The following is a 19,263-nucleotide window of genomic DNA, read 5'->3' as shown; positions in this document are numbered from 1 at the left end:
GTACTCTCTTAGATAAGCATTTAGCTCCTTTCCAGTGTGTTTTTCTATAAGTAGCAGTGCTGCAGTCAGTGTATTTTACACATGTCCTGGTTGTGCTGCTGAGAGTAAATTCCTAGCAGTGAATAAGGAACGTGAGTTTTACATTTCGATAGGTACTACCGAATTGCCCCCCAGAAAGATTGCTCTAACTTAGGGGTGTCGAACTCAATCAGAGAAAGGGCCAAAATCTAAAATCCAGCCTAAATCGCTTGCCGAATGGTTTACTGAACAGTCATAAACTGACAATGTCATAAACTGACAGCGGAGTGCAGTGATGACAGCGCGGTGCGGGCCACATTGCAAGGCCTGGCAGGCTGGATTTGGCCCGCGGGCCTTGTGTTTGACATATGTGCTCTAACTCATACTCCCACCAGCAGCATACAGTAGCGCCCATACGAGCAACATTTAATTTCCAGGTAATAAATAATTCTGTGTTACCTTACTTTATAAAAGGGATGTTGTGTTATCTAGATCCTTAAGAAAATATGCAACTCCTTTATACTTCTCTGAGTTCCCAAGTGAGGTCAGCCTGTGTCAGATAAATCTTACCCCAGGGAACCCAAAGAGAGGGGAAAACTATATTTAACAGTTACTCCTTTGTGACCCCCTCCTCCAGTTTTTTTTTTTTTTTTTTTTTTTTTTAGTTGAGGGATGGGAAATACCTGAAGAGACCTGTATATAGGTGTAAAATAACAGTAACTACCAAATTTTAAATGCTGCTAAGTTCTAGACAAGGTACTAAGCATGCTTAAAAGTACCTGATCTAAATTTCTTACAACAGCTGTAGGTGTGTTCTCACTATTCAGTTAAGGAACTTAGTACTTAGACACATTGCAGATTTGAACCATGATCTATGTGGCTCCAAAGTCCCCACACTTTGGGGCATGTTCCTGAGAAGTGCTACAGGTTGCTGTGTGATTCACCCTATATAAATTGGATGGTTACCTGAAGAGCATAGAATCCACAGTACTCCTTACTGCCCTTTGCTAGCTATATGACTTTGGCAGATTACTTAATCTTTCTGTGTCTCAGTTTTCTCATCTGAAAATGGGGATATTAATAAAACTCTCTTTTAGGGTTGTGAGGTTTAAATGAATAATTATATGCCAACTGCTTAAAACAGTGCCTGGCATAAAATAAGGACAAATGCTGAATGCTAACATCATTATCATCATCATGATTACTCCTTTGCAAGGGGAATGGGATGCTTAATGTACTAAGCTTTGATGATAAACATTCTTAAGTGTGTGGTGCTAGACCACCTTCTAATGCCATGAGCTTCCATATTAGAAACTGAGGCTCAAAGGGAAGTATGGGGCACCTTACCTTTAAGTCATTTATGATCTTTGTGTTACAAAATTTGCAATTCTGATGCAAAATTATCATTTCTATCACAACTGTCTTGAAAACATGCGAGAATAAATTAGCTCAGACTTTCAGGGTAAAAATTCTTTTGTCACTTGGCACAGTGAGGAACGCACAGCGGAAGCATATTCTTGCAGCCCATCAGATTATCCACGGGTACACAGGAGACATGCTTGCAAGGGACTTTGCTGAGGAACCACAAGATGAGGACTCAGGCATTGACAAGTTCCTTAAGTAAAAAACCCAAAGTGAGAAAGACAGCTAAGGTGAGTTTGATTTTTCCATTTGGAAGGAAATAGAGAGGAGGGAACATAGCATTATTCATATATATAATAATAATAAAAGCATGAAATGCAAATCAGCCAAATGGCAGGACAGCTGAACGACCGTCTGGACAACCACACTATGACACCAGGCCAGCCAAGGTGGGTGTGATGCCATTGCCCCATGATCACCTCTCGGAGCTCCCTGACCCATCACCCCCCAGAGGGAGGCCCAGGCTACCTGGCCCGCGGCGCTGTGTTGGGTGAGCGGGGCCTCCCTCTGTGGGGCATTGATCAAGGGATTCCCAGACTTTGAGCAGGTACAGGCTGGGCTGAGGGACCTCCCCCATTCCTCACCCCCAGTGCATGAATTTTGTGCACCAGGCCTCTAATACTCTAATCATCATCATGTGAAAAGATTGCCCATTGTTTAAGAAGATGAAATACTCCCATTTAAATTGGCATATTTCATCTAAGATATGGAATATGCTATTGAAATGTAAAAGAATATAGTAGATATTAGAGCAGCTGGACTCTTGTGACCAGAAAACGGGACTCTAGATTATTTTTATGATTTCTTTTAGCGTGTGACTGTACTTATCACAAATAAAGCTGAAAAAAAAAAAGAGCTTGTTCTCATGGAAGTTCCCCTATTGCATTGTGCCAGTTGTAAGCACAGCACGAGGCACAGCCTGCCTGATGCCAGCTCAGATGCCTTCTGCAATGTCCACCAGGGGTTGGGTTTAGGCTCAACTAAGTAGTCACATGCATGGACTAACATGGACCACATTTGATAGGATTTGCGTATCAGTATACTCAGCAAGATACAAGGCAGGAACCACAGCGCCCAGCAGAGCCTCAAGCAGTTCTCTTCCTGTGGGAGCTCTTGCATAGCCACACAGAAGAACACAGCCACATTCTTTAGCCCCCAGGTTACATAGTTCAGGGACAAGGAAAAGAGATTCACATTGAGTGGGTGCAGGAGTTGTCTGGTTTACGTGCCCCAGGGCCAGTATCGCTTGCAATAATTCCACAGGCAGAGTTTCCAGGGTCCCCAATGGATTTGCCCAGTTACAAAAGTCAGCACACTCAGGGAAACTCAAAGCTACAGTTTCCTATTCAGTATTAACAATTCACTTATAACCCTTCCCAGTAAGATTCTGGTTACCACTCAGGGTCAATTTTGCCTCAAGTAGTGTTGGTAACATTCTTGACACGTATCACCTATCAGATTACTAGGAGAACAGAGCTAGAGTCAATTGACACTAAAATTCTCATGAGAAGGGAAAATGGAGTGAACTATTCCTTCTCCCTCACCCTCCCATGGCAGAGGCACATCATTCGCTGTTGGGCCTGAGGGTATGCTGTCAGGTTAGGGAAGGAGCCAAAGTTTAGGGGGGAAATTGAGCCTCGCGGTCAGAAGGATTGGGGGTTGGCCATCTCTGCCACCAACTGTAGAATATTATACAATTAATTTCTTCTCACTTGAGGCATGCTCATGCTCATGTGACCGAGAGACCCTCTTAGGGGAATCTGCTGGGACTTCAAGTCTTAGTAAAAGAGGGTCATGGAAGGAGGGTTGAGATGAGAGGGCAGAGAAGAAAGAAAGCAGAAGAAAAACTGATAAAGGACTCTTAAATATCAGGCTGTGGATATCATTACAGCAGAAAAGCTTTTTTTATTTTTAATATACTTTTATTGATTTCAGAGAGGAAGGGAGACATAGAGACATCAATGATGAGAGGGAATCATTGATTGGCTGCCTCCTGCACACCTCCCACTGGGAATCGAGCCCACCACCCAGGCATGAGCCCTGACCAGGATTCGAACAATAACTCTGGTTTACAGGTTGATGCTCAAATTCCGAGTCACACAAATCAGACAGTAAAGCTTTTTTTTTTTTTTAAATTAATAATGAAATAACCTCGGAAATCATTGAAGATATAATCCATATATTTGTATGCATGTTATATGCTATCTGCATAATATAAATTCAAGGACCAAAGCATTTTGACTATCATTATTGTGATAAAAGTCAACCTTGTTGTTGGGATAGTCATTTTTCTTAAATGTAATGAGATTAATAACTTACGTAGTTGAATTGAATACATCCGAATTTACTTCTTAGCATAACACACCTGTTCTATGACATCCATGGTGATCTGTGAAATCAAGCCACAAGAGTGTTAAAATGATTTTTTCCTTTATGCTTACTGAAACTAAAATACATTTTATTGAAACCCATTCTAGTTATAAAGTACAGTTAAAAACATAGTCACCAAGCTAAATAAATACACTCAGCAAGAAAGAGCAACCAATAAATGAATAAAGTATCTTCTTAACACTCGATTGAATGTTTGGAACATGATGCCTAGTGGCCCCCATTGTATATATTTCTCCTTCTTCCTTCTCTCAGAGGGAAGATGGGGAGGACAGCTGTGAGATTTTAATAATGCTGAGAGGAAGGGGCAGTAGGCATGGGCCACTGATTAACATTTTTTAAACCGGCTTGAAGACAATAAAGAGCTAATAAAGTAGTGAGGAATTTCTGGGCAGAAATTTAGGAGAAGACAAATTCAGAGCATTGGCTCTGGCCTTTGGAGTCACTTTTTTTTTTTTTTAACCAGGAGTATGCAACTTCTTAAAAAAAAATGTGGCTGAAAGGCTTAACAGTGCTTTTACCAACTTTGTCAAACTAGGGGACAAAAACTGGAGTCAACATTGTGGCTCTGGTGACTCCTCCATCTGGGCTGGGACTCGGAAGGGCTGTGCCATGGTAGTAAGGTTGCTTGGGTGTAGAACAAGCATGTCAGACTCGCAGCCCGCTGGCCGAATGCGGCCCACAACACATATTTCTGCGGCCCAGCCAATGTGACAGTATATAAAAAACGTTTTAATAAAAATTTCATAACTTCATTTTTACAAGATCCTGTTATACATAATTATTAGTAATGAACTACAACTTTCGCTAAGGACTGATTACTATAATCCTGTTGCATTCATTTCCCTTTCACACCTTACATGCAGGCGCACAATATCTCTCCACTAATACTAGCAGCGCATATTTTAGCAGCCGATTGCCACATCATTAGTCTTGTACTGACTTGTTTGGTATGCACAACAGGAAATATTTTGCTTTTGTAGAACAAGAAAAATAGGTTTGTTTGGGTTACACTTATTAATTTGTGCAGTTATTCAGTGTCTGGTAAGTTAATGTTCAAGAAAAAATATTAATTTTTATTAAAATGTTCTATTATTTTATGTTAACAATTATTCATTTATTTCAGCCTTTTGTATTCAGCATGTCCCTTTCAAAATAAACTTACGTTTCTATGAAAATTTAAGCTTTTGGGTGTTTTTTCCCCCCCACATAAACTTAAACCTTGTTTATTTGGCCCGTGTTAGCCTTTGAGTTTGACATGCTTGCTGTAAACTCTCCCTCTCACAGACTACAGTTCAGCTCCTAATCATTTGAATGATCCAAAAAATATCTCAATCCCAGAAATTAAATTAAAGAGATTTTAAAATAATTATGCATAATGCTTTGGATTTCTAGTCTCCAGAATTGTGAGAAAATAAATTTCTGTTGTTTAAGCTTCTCAGTCTCTGGTGTTTTGTTATGGCAACCTACTCTGAGGCAGATTTTGATCTCAGGAGTGGAGTGTTGTCACAACAAATACTTAACATTCGGCTTTGGAACTAGATAACGGGCAGAGGCCGGAAGAATTGCAAGGTGAATGCTAGAGATACTCATGGTGATTCTGGTAAACTTTCAGACAGAAGTGAGGAATGTGTTACTGGAAAGCAGAGGAAAGACAATCCATGTTATAAAGTAGAGAAGAAATTAGTTAAACTTTGTTCTGTTTTATGGGAGGTAGGACTTGCAAGCAATGAAATTGGATGACTAGCTGAGAAGTTTTCCAAACAAAATGTTTAAGGAGTTGGTTTCTTCTGGCTGCTTATGGTAAAATGTGAAGGAAGAGAGATGAAGAAGGAATTGCTAAGCAAAAAGGAGCAAGAACTTGAAAATTTGGAAGATTCTTAACCTATCTGTATATCAAAACATAAGTTTTTGTTTTGATATATAAAACACTCAGGATGTGGCTGAACAGCTATTTGATAGAGAGCTTATGGGAACTGAAAGCCCTGGATATGGTAAGAAATGAAGGAAGCTGTCATGCTTCTTGGATTTGACCAGATGAGACAATACAGTTATTATGCTCCAAATGTGCACAATTCTTCAAGAGACAAAAATATCCTGGAAGGAGATTTAAAATTAGGGCCACTGGCTCAGTTTCAATAGGTCAGATGACCTCTGCCCAGAACCTTAAGATGGGACCACCATAGGACCTTATCCAAGGATGCACTGAGAGCCGTGGGGATGGCACACCGTAGAGATGAAGGGGTGGGGTCACCCTACATGGGAGTACTTGGGCCATGCTAGTGACCTGGAAGCTAGGACATGAGCAAAAAGATCAGTCTCCAGCTTTAAGCTCCAGTAGAATTTGTGTGGCTAAGCTTTGAACTTGCATGGGACCCATTCCTTTTTTCTTCCTTCCCTCTTCTCCCTTTTTGGAGTGAGAATATCTATCCTGGGCCTGACCCACCATTATATTTTGAAGCACATAACTTGCCTCATTCACAGCTGGAGAAGATTGTTGCCTCAAGATGAGTAAAACCTTGAGACATGTAAATTAGATGATATTGAAATTAGATATTGGACCTCAGAATTTAGAATTGATGTGCGGATGAGTTAAGACCTTGGAGCTGTGGGGATGGAATGAATGCATTTTGTATGTTAAGGGCGTGAATTTGGGGGATGGGTATGGAAAGCTCTGCACTGAGTTGTGTCATCCCCAGATTCATATGCTGAAGCCCTAACTCCAAGATACTGATGTTTGGAAATGAGGCGTGTGATAATGAGATAATTAGCATTAGATGAGATCATGAGGGTGAGCCCTCATGATAAAGACACATGATGGGAATAGTGTCTTTATTAGAAGAGACACTAGAGTTTGCTCTCTGTCTTTCTCTGCCATGTGAGGCCGTAGCTAGAAGGCAGCCATCCATAAAATGTTTCATAAAGCAGTGTCAGCCATTTCCGAGTTGGAATTATGCAGTGTGATAAAAATGCAATGAAATTGGAAATCAATGACAAGATAATTCTAATATGCTTGGAAGTTTAGAAATGTAGGTGTAAATAATCTCTTCATCAAAAAAGTCAGAACAGCCCTGGCTGGTTTGACTCAGTGGATAGAGCATTGTCCTGAAGACTGAAGGGTCCTGGGTTCGATTCCATTCAAGAGCATATGCCCGGGGTTGTTGTGGATCCCTGGTGGGGGTCGTGCAGGAGGCAGCTAGTCGGTAGTTCTCTCTCATCATTGATGCTTCTCTCTCTCTTTCTCTCTCTCTCTCCCTTTTCTCTTTCCCTTCCTCTCTGAAATCAATAAAGTGTATATATATTTAAAAGTGTCAGAACAGAATCCAGAAGATATTTTGAACTGAAAAATAACAAAAATGCTATGTATGTATCAAACTTGTGGAATGCTGCTAGTGTAGCACTTACACAGAAATTTGTAGTCTTAGAGGTATTTATTAGAAAAGACTAAGCATCCTCTTTAAGAAAGAACAGCAAATTAGAGGCAAAAAAAAAATGTAAAAGGAAGGAAATAACAAAATAAAAATAACAGAAATTAACCTGTTAACCGGGCAGTTCCCTTTTTAATTATGCAACGTACAACGGGTGCATACTCTTTCACTAGGACGTGTCAGTACGTCACGCCCTGTGGACGTAATTTTATATTATTATTTTTTTTATTTATACTTAATTAAAATAAATGAAATATATATTTTTTCATTTATTTATATATAAAGCACAAAGGAAAATACAAAATTACAAACAAATAGAAAAGAATACCTACAAAAAAATGGAAACATCGAATTAAAAAAATTATAAATTTTACAATTATAAAGATTACAAAAAATATATTTTTTATTTCTATACACAATAAAAAATATTAAAAAGTTAACAATTACAGAACAATAAACAAAAGCACACAAATAAAATAGAAATATTGAGTTTAAAAAATTGAAATATAGATGTAAAAATTCAAAACTCAACTTCCATGTGATATATTTTAAAACAATTGTTGATACATAGTGTTACCTTACAATCCGGACACCAGTATGTAGATTCTTTCCTAACACCTTTTTTGTAGCAAACTCAGCATTTCCTGGATTTAGTTTTTCCTATATCGCTTTTCATTTGTTCTAGAAAATGTCTTTCAACTAAGCGTGATGGTTTAGATGTAGAGCTGCTTGTTGATATCTTTGGGTGGGTTTTCACTATGTTGTTATCTACCAATTTCTCTACACACTCTATCAAAAAGTGTAATCGATCCAAATGACCTTTATCTTTTTTGTATATAATATATGCATTGAAGCAGCACATATCAATTAATCATAGAAAATTTTTTTAATAAATTTTTTTTACCCTATTACGGGCAGCCGTGTAGGCCACCATAACTCCATCTCCCAAATCTACACCGCCCATATTCTTGTTATCATCCAGGACAACATTCGGTTTTTCTTGCCTTCTTCCTCTCTTTTCAATCATTGTCTTTTCGTCATTATGAATAGAACTGAGCATCAATACGTCTTTTTTTCCTTCTATTTTAAAACCATAAGTTTGTCTTTGAATCTTACTATATGTTCATTTTTCTGTAATTTTTTTGTTTTTATTTCACTGGGGATTCCGACTCTGTTTATCCTCATTGTTCCAACAATGTCTGTATTGTTTTGACACAAGAGTTCAGCCAAATGAATTGACATATAGAAATTATCTAAGTAAATCCTATACCCTTTATTCAGTAAGTCATGTGTTAACTCCAAAACAATTCTTGTTGATTGTTTTTCTTGTAGGTAGTTCGAACCATAATTTGTGTCCTTGCCTGTGTATAAAATTATATTTTGTACGTATCCAGATTGGCTTTCACTCAAAATAAACAACTTCATTCCAAATCTAGCTCTTTTTGTAGATATATATTGTTTCCAAGATAAATTCCCTTTCCATAATAAAAGAGATTCATCTACACATATTTCTTGTTCACATACATAAAAACTTTTAAAATTTTCTTACAATTATTGATGATTGGATAAATTATATATTTTTTTATTATATAAAGGTTGGAGATATAAAAAATATAAGTAAATAATATATCATACGAAAATAGATAGGTAAGTGTAAGTACGTACCTGTCACTGCTCACCCAAAACACGGCCACCACTCTCGATAGCGAAATTATACTGATTCCCTTCGTGTCTTAAATTCATGTCGAGACATGTGTGGATGACTAATACCTTTGTTGTTCGGAAATATACGTCCCGCCTATTTCAGGGCGCAACATATATTTCAAGGACGTATTCATATGTCCTACCCGTACCCAATATTATTTACGTTTGACGTATTTATACGTCCCGCTCGGTTAACAGGTTAATAAAACATAAGATAGACATGTCTTCTGATTCTAGGTAGGATGTAGTAGGTAGCTGCAATAACAAAAAAAATAATGGGCACACTGTAAGTGTCATATTTCTGAAGGCGCTGGAGAGCTGGGGAAGCAAGGGAACTAGATACACTCAAGTGGCGGAGGGGAAAGAGTCCTTCCTAAGTGATCTGAGGTCGCTGGCCATGGTTGGAGGAAGGCTCAGGGACTTCACTAACGGAATGGTGATCTGCTTTATAGACCTCCTGAGCTGTCAGAAGCTACAAGATGTCTTGAGCTGATGAACACAGTACAATATACAGATGATATATTATTGAATTGTACCCCTGGAACTTATATTCTTTTATTAACCAGTGTCACCCCAATAAATTCAGTAAAAAATACAATACAATATTTAAAAGGGAATCCTTTGTATATTATTCTAGTCCCATTTAAAAAAAAAAAAAAAAAAAAAAGGAGAGGAGATTAGGACACAGACAAAGCACAGATCAGGAGGTGGCCACGGGAAGATATAGCAAGAAGGCAGCCTCTGCAAGCCAAGAAGAAAGGCCTCAGAAGGAACAAACTTCCTGGAACGTTGATCTTGGACTTACAGTCTCCAGAACTGAGAGAAAATAAAGTTGTTATTTAAGCTGGCCAGTCTGGGGTATTTGTTAAAGCATCCCTGGCTAACAAAAAAACTACAAAATTTAAAAGAAAAAGTTAAAGCAGAGAGATAAATTGAAGAAGGAATTGTTAAGCAAAAAAAGAACAAAAAGTTGAAGAAGAGTTCAATTCTTACACATATATGTAGTGGATATATTTTCTGAGTTTAAATTACACTTCCAGGAGCGGTTTTTGAACCTTGAAACCTTGAAAGTGCAAAGGAAATGTCCATATTTCAAGCCTATTTGTGCAATGGAGGCATGTCCACCTAACCTCCCATTGGAAGTGATTGAACTGTGGTGTAATGTGATGTCAAAAGGCCTCTAATGGAATTGCAGAGATACCTTCTAAGTAATAAGCATGCACAATTAGAAGTCTGTGCTTACAATTAATAGCAGCATTGGAGCAAGTGTCTGTGTCAACGACATCTTCAAAGCTGAGGTGGGGAATCTCTCCTTGTACATCACCACTGACAGTGAACATTTGCAGTCTATTTTGAACTTCAGTTAAACAAAATTATTCCTAAATACTAGTACATTCTCATTAGTAGATCTCTATTACAAAAAAAACGAAAACTGTAGTCAATTATATTATTAGTCTTTTGAATTTTATTTAAAAAAAATAGTGTGATGGTTTGTTTTCTCTATTGTTATTAGAGTACCCACATAATGTCCTGGATTTTGTCTTGTAGCTCATACAGGCTAAAATACTATCAGTTTCTTTGTAGAAAAAGCGTCAATCCCTACTTTCCAGCAGTTAAAGTCAATGATGTAAAACTAAATACAGCAACATGGGTGAAACCGGTTTGGCTCAGTGGTAGAGCGTCGGTCTGCGGACTGAAAGGTCCCAGGTTCGATTCCAGTCAGGGCCATGAACGTTGGCTGCGGGCACATCCCCGGTTGGGGGTGTGCGGGAGGCAGCTGGTCGATATCTCTCTCCCTTCCTCTCTGTAAAAAATTAATAAAATATATATTTTAAAAATAAAAATAAAAATAAATAAATAAATACAGCAACATGGATGAATCTCACAGATAAAGGATTAAAAGAAAAATTTTAAAAAATCTAAAATGAGTATTGCTATGAAGTTCAAAATATTGGACTTAGAAATGCATGATTAGGAGGTAAAGATATAAAGAAAGCAAGGAAGTGATCACTTTACAAATAAGAATAGTGATTACTTGGGTGCGAAAGGTCTGTGATTGGGAGGGAGCAAGTGGGAGCTTATAGGGCTGTTGACTGGAGGTGGGGAGGAGAATGTGGGAGGGGGTGGTTTGAGTGGTATTAACACAGATGAATGCTCTACATGAATTCATTAAGCTGCACCTTGGTTTTCTGTACTTCCCTATTTGTGTAATATCCCATAGTTAAAAACTTAGAAATGTGTATGTATATACACATGCATGTATATACCTGCATTTGCTTGCTGTACACACAGACAATTTCTGGAAGATCGACAGAAGATGGGTAAGTAGTTGTTGGTAAGCATGGAGACTGGAGACTGAAGTCAGAGTGAGGGGGAAAAGACTCACTTTCTTCATGTTTTTCTATATCCTTTAAGAGTTTGAATTTTTTATGGTGCATACATATTAAGTTTCCAGTTATAACCCATCTGATGTAAAAGTTTTTTAAGTGCTAGAATTTGGAAGCTGAGACCACTTGAGCTAGGAAACATTTGGAGCAGGGGCAGAGCTGGAATTTGCCCAGGGCTATCTGACTTCAAAACCGGGATTCTGTGTCACTGTGTCACAGTAACTTTTTGCATGTATTGTTTTGATAATGATTGTTTCTCATGAACATTTGTGTTGTTTCTTACAGGCCATGATCTTTTTTAAAGAAGCTATACAAATCATCATAAAGAATTTCAGTAGTCTGGGCTTCTCTCAAGATGTGTGGTTCTTATGGGTTTGTCAATGTGTGATTCGTGAAGAGTATATTTCTCTTAAACGCACAATAATTTAAAATGGTGTTCAGTAATAATAATCAAATGAAGGAGCTTTGTTCTCTTTGGTCTGTGTTCCAAAAGGTATGATAAGAAATTTCATAGCAGGACATTTATGAGATCCCTAAATTAGAAACCCAGATGTCCATCTGCATTGCAATAGACAAATGGAGCTACAGCAATACCATCAGCTCATATGGGGCTTTTGATCTAAGAAGTATATTCAAGCAACATCTGTAGAGAGGGCAGTGTTGGAGAGCCATCTGCCCATCCTGTATGCTGACAAACATCAGGGTTGGATGGATCCATCCTCATTTAAAGGTCGGTAAATAGAAAAAAAAACAAATAAACAAAAGCATCAACAACAGATTAACATGGGACCTGTGCAAAGAATTGCCAAAAGAAAATGTATGTTACTCTTATAAAATATCTTAGTATGGAAAACAAGAAAAATCATCTGCTTGATGTTTTGAATAGGAGGCAAAAAATTAAAAAGGCCTTTTAGGAAACTGAAACAGGGAATAATAAGAACAGACAGCAGCCAAAGAACAGACAGGTGAAAGCTAAAAAGAAAAGAAACCTGGCTGGTACTGGAAATAACAGGAGGAACATTATGTAAAGTAGATGATTGTCTAACCGCTAATACAAACCTGAACTAATACAAAATAATGCTGCATTTGAACAAAAATTTTACATTAAAAAAAAAGCTGGCTAGATGAAACACACACACACACACACACACACACGCACACACGGCTAAAAATCCAATGACATCATTTGGATGAAGTTAAAAGAACAGAAATCTCAAAGCAGAGAATAAAATTGCTATGTAGCTGACAAAATTGTTAAGTTGTCCATTATGGGGTGGGAAGGAAAGGGCAAATATATAAAAAGGACAAATATATAAAAAGGACAAAACATGTAAAATGGAAACAATAATCAAAGATTTTCTGAGATGAAAAATACCTGATCTTAGAAAGTTGAAAGGCTTTACCTTGTCCTTGGAAAGCCAGGATTTGGGCCCTAAGTGGTTTGGCTCAGTGGATAGATGTCGGCCTGTGGACTGAAGGGTCTCAGGTTCAATTCCAGTCAAGGGCATGTACCTTTGTTGCGGGCACATCCCCAGTAGAAGGTGTGCAGGAGGTAGCTGACCGATTTGTGGCCACATCCCCAGTAAGAGGTGTGCAGGAGGCAGCTGATGGATGTTTCTAACTCTATCCCTCTCCCTTCCTCTCTGTAAAAAAAATCAATAAAATATATTAAAAAAAAGAGAAGAAAGAAAGCCAGGATTTGGCATCTCTCCCCACTCCTGAGAATCACAGACAGATAAGTACTGCACAAGTAAGGAAGCAATTTTGTTTTTTCCTTTAAAATTGCTAACCTGAGCTAGGTAAAGGTTATATTAGTCAATCCTGAAAAAAAAAAAAAATCAGGAGCACAAAATGAGAAGAATCGAGTTAGGGTTGATACAATAAAAAGTGGGAACAGCAGACACTGTCTGTAAAGTAACCATTTTAGGCTTTGCAGGCCAGATGGTCTCTGATGCTGCTACTCAACTCTGCTGTTGTAGAGTGAAAACAGCCATAAATAACACATAAATGGGTAAATGTTTATGTGTTCCAATAAAACTTTATTTACAAAAACTGGCAGAAGACAGGGTTTGGCCTATGGATCATAGTTTGCCAATTTCTTCTCTATAGCGATGAACTAAAGTTAAAATCAATACCTACTTTTAAAAAGAATTTAAATGGCTTCTAATAAAGAACAAGAAACTTAGAATATTTTCTTTCTTTTTTAATCCTCAACTGAGGATATTTTTTCCATTGAAATTTAGAGAGAGAGTGGAAGTAAAGGGAGGAAAGGGAGAGAGAGAGGGGGGGGGGGAGAGAGAGAGAAACATCAGTGTGAGAGAGAACATCAGCTGGTTGCCTCGTGTGCTCTGAACTGACCTGGGATTGAACCTGCAACACACTATGTGCCCTTGACTGGGAATTGAACTCATGACCCTTTCATCTGCAGGCTGGTGCTCTATCCATTGAGCGAGGGCTAAACTAGAATGTTTTCTTAAAAAACTTCATGTAGTCTTCCAAAAACTGTTTTGTATTTAGACAAAAAGAAAAATATAAGGTGTTACAGAATTCCCATTAGCTAACTGAAGTTTACCAGGGGAGGACAACTTTTTCTGATATTGGCAACCCTCTAATTATAATGACTTGAATTTAAACACCCAACTTTGATAATCTTTGCTTTTGAAAATAAATCACCTGAGCGATGAGCAAAACTTACTTTTAAAGCCATGTTATCATGGCAACCAGAGCCATGCAGTGGATTGAGGCTAAACTAATATAGTCAGGTAGAGGCCTGGTGCATGAATTCATGTACGAGTGGGTTCACTCAGGCTGGCCTGCAGGATTGGGCTGAAACTGGCTCTCTGACATCCTCCGAAGGGTCCCGGATTGCCAGAGGGCTCAGGCCAGGCAGAGAGACTCCACTAGTGCACAATTGGGACTGGGATGGGACTGCAGGAGGGCTCCAGAGCATGTCCGGCCATCTAGTGCAGTCCCAATTGGCCAGACCCCAGCAGCAAGCTAACCTACCAGTTGGAGCATCAGCCCCTTAGTGGTCAGTGCACATCATAGCGAGAGGTTGAATGGCCTTAGCATATCATTAGCATATTATGCTTTGATTGGTTGAAGGGCTGACTGGTCAATCAGACACTTAGCATATTAGGCTTTTATCATATAGGATAGCAATACACAATCACAATAAACAAATTTCTGAGGTTGAAAATCTTTTTCATGGATACATAATCAGATATAGTGAATCCTTGTGCCACTTAACAAAGGCATTGCTTCTCTTCAAAATGCTTAAAAATGGGCAAGGTAAAATCCAAGGAAGAAGCATGTAGTGTTAATACACTCTTTGGGATGACAAACTATTAGCACAAAATTATTGGATATTCCAAACTTCTGAAGTGCAGAGCTCCCAGATAAATTACATTGAAGTCTGAGTATATGCTAGTTCAAGGGGAGCTCCCACTACAAATTCATCCCTGCCTCAATTCTAGACCATGGTATCCACTCGAGAATAGAGTTGCATCTACTAAGAAGACTTGGAGTACGTTTATGTGGCAGGCTGCACGGAGACTCACAGACCCAGTTATTAGTAGAATGGAGAATGCCAGTGAGCACATGAATGGCCTTCAACTGTGCTTACTATGAAGCAAAAGCCAAGCTAGTGCATTTCATAGGGCAGTGGCATGGAGGTTAAGAGGGTGGGCTCTGGAACCAGATGGTCTGAATCTAAGTCTCAGTCCAATGACAATGTGTCCTCAGACAAATTACTTGACCTAACTAAGCCTTAGCTTCCCCGTGTCTAAAATGGTATAATTGTAGAACGAAGATGTAATGAATTAATCCATGTAAAAGGCTTAGAAAAGCAACTGACATATGAGCACCCAATAAGCACCAATTCTCTAATTTTACTGTCACTATGGAATAGAAGCAAAAGAGAGATGGGTGTTTGTTTTTTGCCTTTAAGGCAAAATAGCTGCACCTATTGTGGACCAATGGATGTCAGTCTTTAGCAGATGAGTTTCTCCATCTCACTTGGGGAGAGTGAGAAGAATATGGATGTGCTATCACCCTTCCCTCCCCACAAGTGGGGAAAAGAGAGGAATGATTGCCCTATATTCTGTAGAAGCGTGAAGTATTTATAATAATAAAAGCATAACATGCTAATTAGATTGGAAAGCCAAACAACCTTCCAAATGTCATTCTGGACATCCTGATGAAATCATGTCAGCGGGGGCTGAGGCAGAGGCAGTTAGGGGAGATCAGGCAGGCAGGTGAGTGGTTAAGGGTAATCAGGCAGGCAGGTGAGTGGTAGGGGTGATCAAGCAGGTGAGCCGTTAGGAGTCAGCGAACCTGGATTGAGAGGCTGAGGGACCCCCAGACCCCTGTGCAAGAATTTTGTGCCCCAGGCCTCTAATTTACAATAAAGGCTCCCTCTGACTGGACAGCAAAGCAGTAGAAGAAACTATCATGAAGAAAATATCATGAAGAAGATTTCCCAGAAAACATTGAAACATGAGGCATCTTTTACTGTGAGGCAACATTTACTGCTAAATGTTGAAGAAACCAGAAGCAAGGGCTATGGTGGTTCTCAATCACGGCCACATGTTAAAGTCATCTCAATACCTTAAAAGTTGGTTTTTGGACCTCTCTCTAGACCAATTAATATAGAATCTTTATAGGGGGCTGATATCAAAAATATATAGAGAACTCATGCAACTCAATAGCAAAACCTCCCCCAAATAACCCTATTATAATGGGCAGAAGATCTGAATAGACATTTTCCAAGAAACATGCGCAGATGGCCAGCAGGTGTGTGGAAAGATGCTCAGCATCATTAATTATCAGGGAAATGCAAATCAAAATCACATGATGCATATCACCTTAAACCTGTTAGAATGGCTGTTACCAAAAAACAAGCAATAAATGCTGGCAAGCATGTGGAGAAAAGGGAACACTGCATTATTGGTGGGGGTAATTGTGCAGCCACTATGGAAAACAGTATGGAAGTTTCTCACAAAATTAAAAGTAGAACTACCATATTACCCAGCAATCCCACTTTTGTATGTTTATCTGAAGAAAACAAAAATACTAACTTGAAAAGATAGATGCACCTAAGTGTCCATTGGTGGATGAATGGATAAAGAAATTATTGTATATTTATACAATAGAATGTTATTAAAAAAAAATGAAATCTTGTCATTTGGGACAACATGGTTGAACCTTGAGGGTGTTATGATAAGTGAAATAAGTCAGACAAAGGCAAATACTACATGATCTCTCTTATATGTGGAATCTAAAACAAAACCAAACCCCTGGAGCTTATAGATGCAGAGAACAGACTGGCGGTTACCAGAGGCAAGGAAGGGGGCTGGGAGGCGTGGGTGAAGAACATACATTGATTTTATTAGGGAATCTGTGTCACAGCTACATGACATAACTCCATGGAGGGGAGTGGGGGAAGTTTACCCAGGCAACTTAGGAAATGAGTAGAGACTAGAAGACTAAAGGAGCTATACATAAGCACTGTAGTTAAATGCAGAAATGTTCTTCTCACTGTTTATTTTACTTTCAATAAAGGTTAAAGATATTATATTTAAACATAACAAAAAAGTAAGTTCACAATTATGACAGAAAGAAGAATCAGCAATTCTTTCCTTAAAAAAAGTATATAACTGGACAAAATAGTCAAAAACACTCATTTTAGGGCACCAGCAGTGGACAGCAAACTGGAAACCTGCTAGAGATTTAGGTAAAAACAGAAATCAGCTACTACGCCTCCACCTCACCCAGCTCAGCCAGCAGGGATGGCGGTTTTCCAGCCAGCAGCTGTGCTGCCAAAGGGGAAACTGGACACAGGATGGGGAGGTGGGGCGAAATCTTACCATTTTACAGGCTGAAAGTAGCAATCTCAGTTAGAAATAAACAGGAGGGGGAAAGAGCCCGTAGCTTTGTTAGCCCAAGGATGCAGTCCCAGTTGAGGTGAGCAGCAGACCAAACAGAAATTTAATGGGGAGATCGTGGGAGTGTGAGATAAGTTCTCTGTACATGCCTGGCTGACTGAGAATTCTCCAAGTTAGCCCAAACAGGGAAAGGAATGGAGAAACAAAACCCAGACAGGACAAATAGAAAACAAATAGCAACACAGTGCACATAAACCCAACCATATCATACACTAAATATTAGTGGCTCAAGCACTCCAAATAAAAAGCACAGGTTGTAACATGGATTTTTAAAAGCAAAAGCTACTATATGGCATTTATAAGGGAAACTGATAATATAAAAAAGAATGAAAGTAAGTAAATGGAAAAAGGCACATCAGGACAATATTTACCACAGAGTGGCTCCATTGATATACCTGGCAAAGAAAATGGGAAGGCAAAGAGTATTGCCACTGGAATAGAATAGAGAACCCAGAAATCACCCATTAACTATGCTCAATATTGAAAAAAGCAAAGAAACTAGACCACCAACTTACACCATACACAAAAATTAACTCAAAATGGATAAAGGATTTAAACATAAGACAGGAAACCATAAAAGGAATCCACAGGCAGCAAAATCTCGGACATATGCTGAAAGAACTTCTTCACTGATAATGCTCCTAGGGCAATGGAAACTAAAGATAAAATAAACAAATGGGACTACATCAAAATAAAAAGCTTCTGCACAGTAAAAGAAACCATCAACAAAACAATAAGAAAGTCCACTGCATGGGAGAACATATTTGCCGATGCTATCTCTGATAAGGGTTTAATCTCCAACATTTACAGGGAACTCATACAACTTAACAAAAGGAAGATAAAGAACCCAGTCAAAAAATGGGCAATGGACCTAAATAGATACTTTTTGAAAAAGGACATAAGGAAGGCCAAGCGATATGTGAAAACATGCTCAAAGTCACTAATCATCTGAGAGATGCAAATCAAAACGACAATCTTTGTTTGATTGAGATGGCGGTACCATTTCACACCTCTCAGAATAACTGTCATCAACAAATCAATAAATGACAAGTGCTGGTAAGGATGTGGAGAAAAAGGAACCCTTGTGTACTGCTGGTGGGAATGCAGACTGGTGCAACCACTGTGGAGAACAGTATGGAGTTTCCTAAATCAATCATGGAATAAGCACAATTTTTGCAAACAATTATCCGTCTCACGGGCTAGAGGTATTCCTCACCTGACCCCTAAATTTATATTTTACTATTTAAAATTTCCTATATAATATTGTGGAGCAAAGCTATCGCTGTTAAGAGTCTTGTCACTGCTTCCAACTTGTGATAAAATGGGGCCCCTTCAAAGGGCAGGGTCCTGTCCCTGACTCAGGCTCCTCCTGCCTGCACCCAAGGACCATGGGTTCCTCTGAGATTGCCTCTGGGGATCAGAGCCTCACCTGCCCTGTTGCCCTGGCTGACCTCTTTGCAGGGGCCTGCTTCAGCCCATTCCAGAATAATCCTAAGAGATTTTTGAGAAGGACCATCTGACTGGCTGATAAACACCTATTTTCCTCAGGCTTAACCTGATCTTACATGGTTAGCACATCACCCTTTAGTTGACTCTCTCAGTTCTTTTAAAATACAGATATTCCTGGAGGGAGGCAAACATTAAATGAATGCACTAAGGAGACTCCTGGGTTTATCAAATCCGCTTTTCTCCTAGGAGTGGCTTGGGAGCTCAGTACCCGGGTGGCTGCAAATGTTGACTTCCCAGCTGTGCTTGAGGTTGACTCAGACTCTCGTTGGGGATATTGATAGGCTTTCCTCATAACCACGGTGCATTTTCTGAGCTGAGAGTCAGGCCTGACCTCAGAACTGCACGCAGAGACTCAGAGGCCAGGCCGTCTCACAACCTTTCTCCTGCCTCTGGCCAGTGACACCACAGCAGACCCAGAGACCCCTCCAAAACCCCAGAAGAGTTTCTTTGCCTTAGTGATTT

At 39.1% G+C, this 19,263-nt stretch overlaps 1 protein-coding gene across 5 annotated transcripts in view; it reads left to right on the top strand.

The window, feature by feature from the left end:
* The window catches only part of CFAP91 (cilia and flagella associated protein 91), a 61,411-nt gene extending 48,957 nt beyond the window's left edge, over positions 1-12,454 (top strand). For 2 of the 5 annotated variants that reach the window (XM_084871611.1, XM_084871615.1), the window contains one exon: positions 1,509-5,499. In XM_084871611.1, coding sequence (XP_084727737.1) covers positions 1,509-1,642 — 134 coding nt within the window. In that variant the 3' untranslated portion in view covers positions 1,643-5,499. Of the gene's footprint in view, positions 1-1,508; positions 5,500-5,555; positions 7,397-9,412; positions 10,611-11,632 lie in introns of those variants that run through there. The other 3 variants (XM_084871612.1, XM_084871614.1, XM_084871613.1) reach the window with 3 other exon arrangements.
* The last annotated feature ends 6,809 nt before the right edge of the window (positions 12,455-19,263 follow it).

Source organism: Pipistrellus hanaki (assembly GCF_964339955.1).
Source record: "Pipistrellus hanaki genome assembly, chromosome: 2".
Classification (NCBI taxonomy): Eukaryota; Metazoa; Chordata; class Mammalia; order Chiroptera; family Vespertilionidae; genus Pipistrellus; species Pipistrellus hanaki.
Note: the sequence above shows the minus strand (reverse complement) of the source record. Positions and strands in the feature narration are given on the sequence as shown.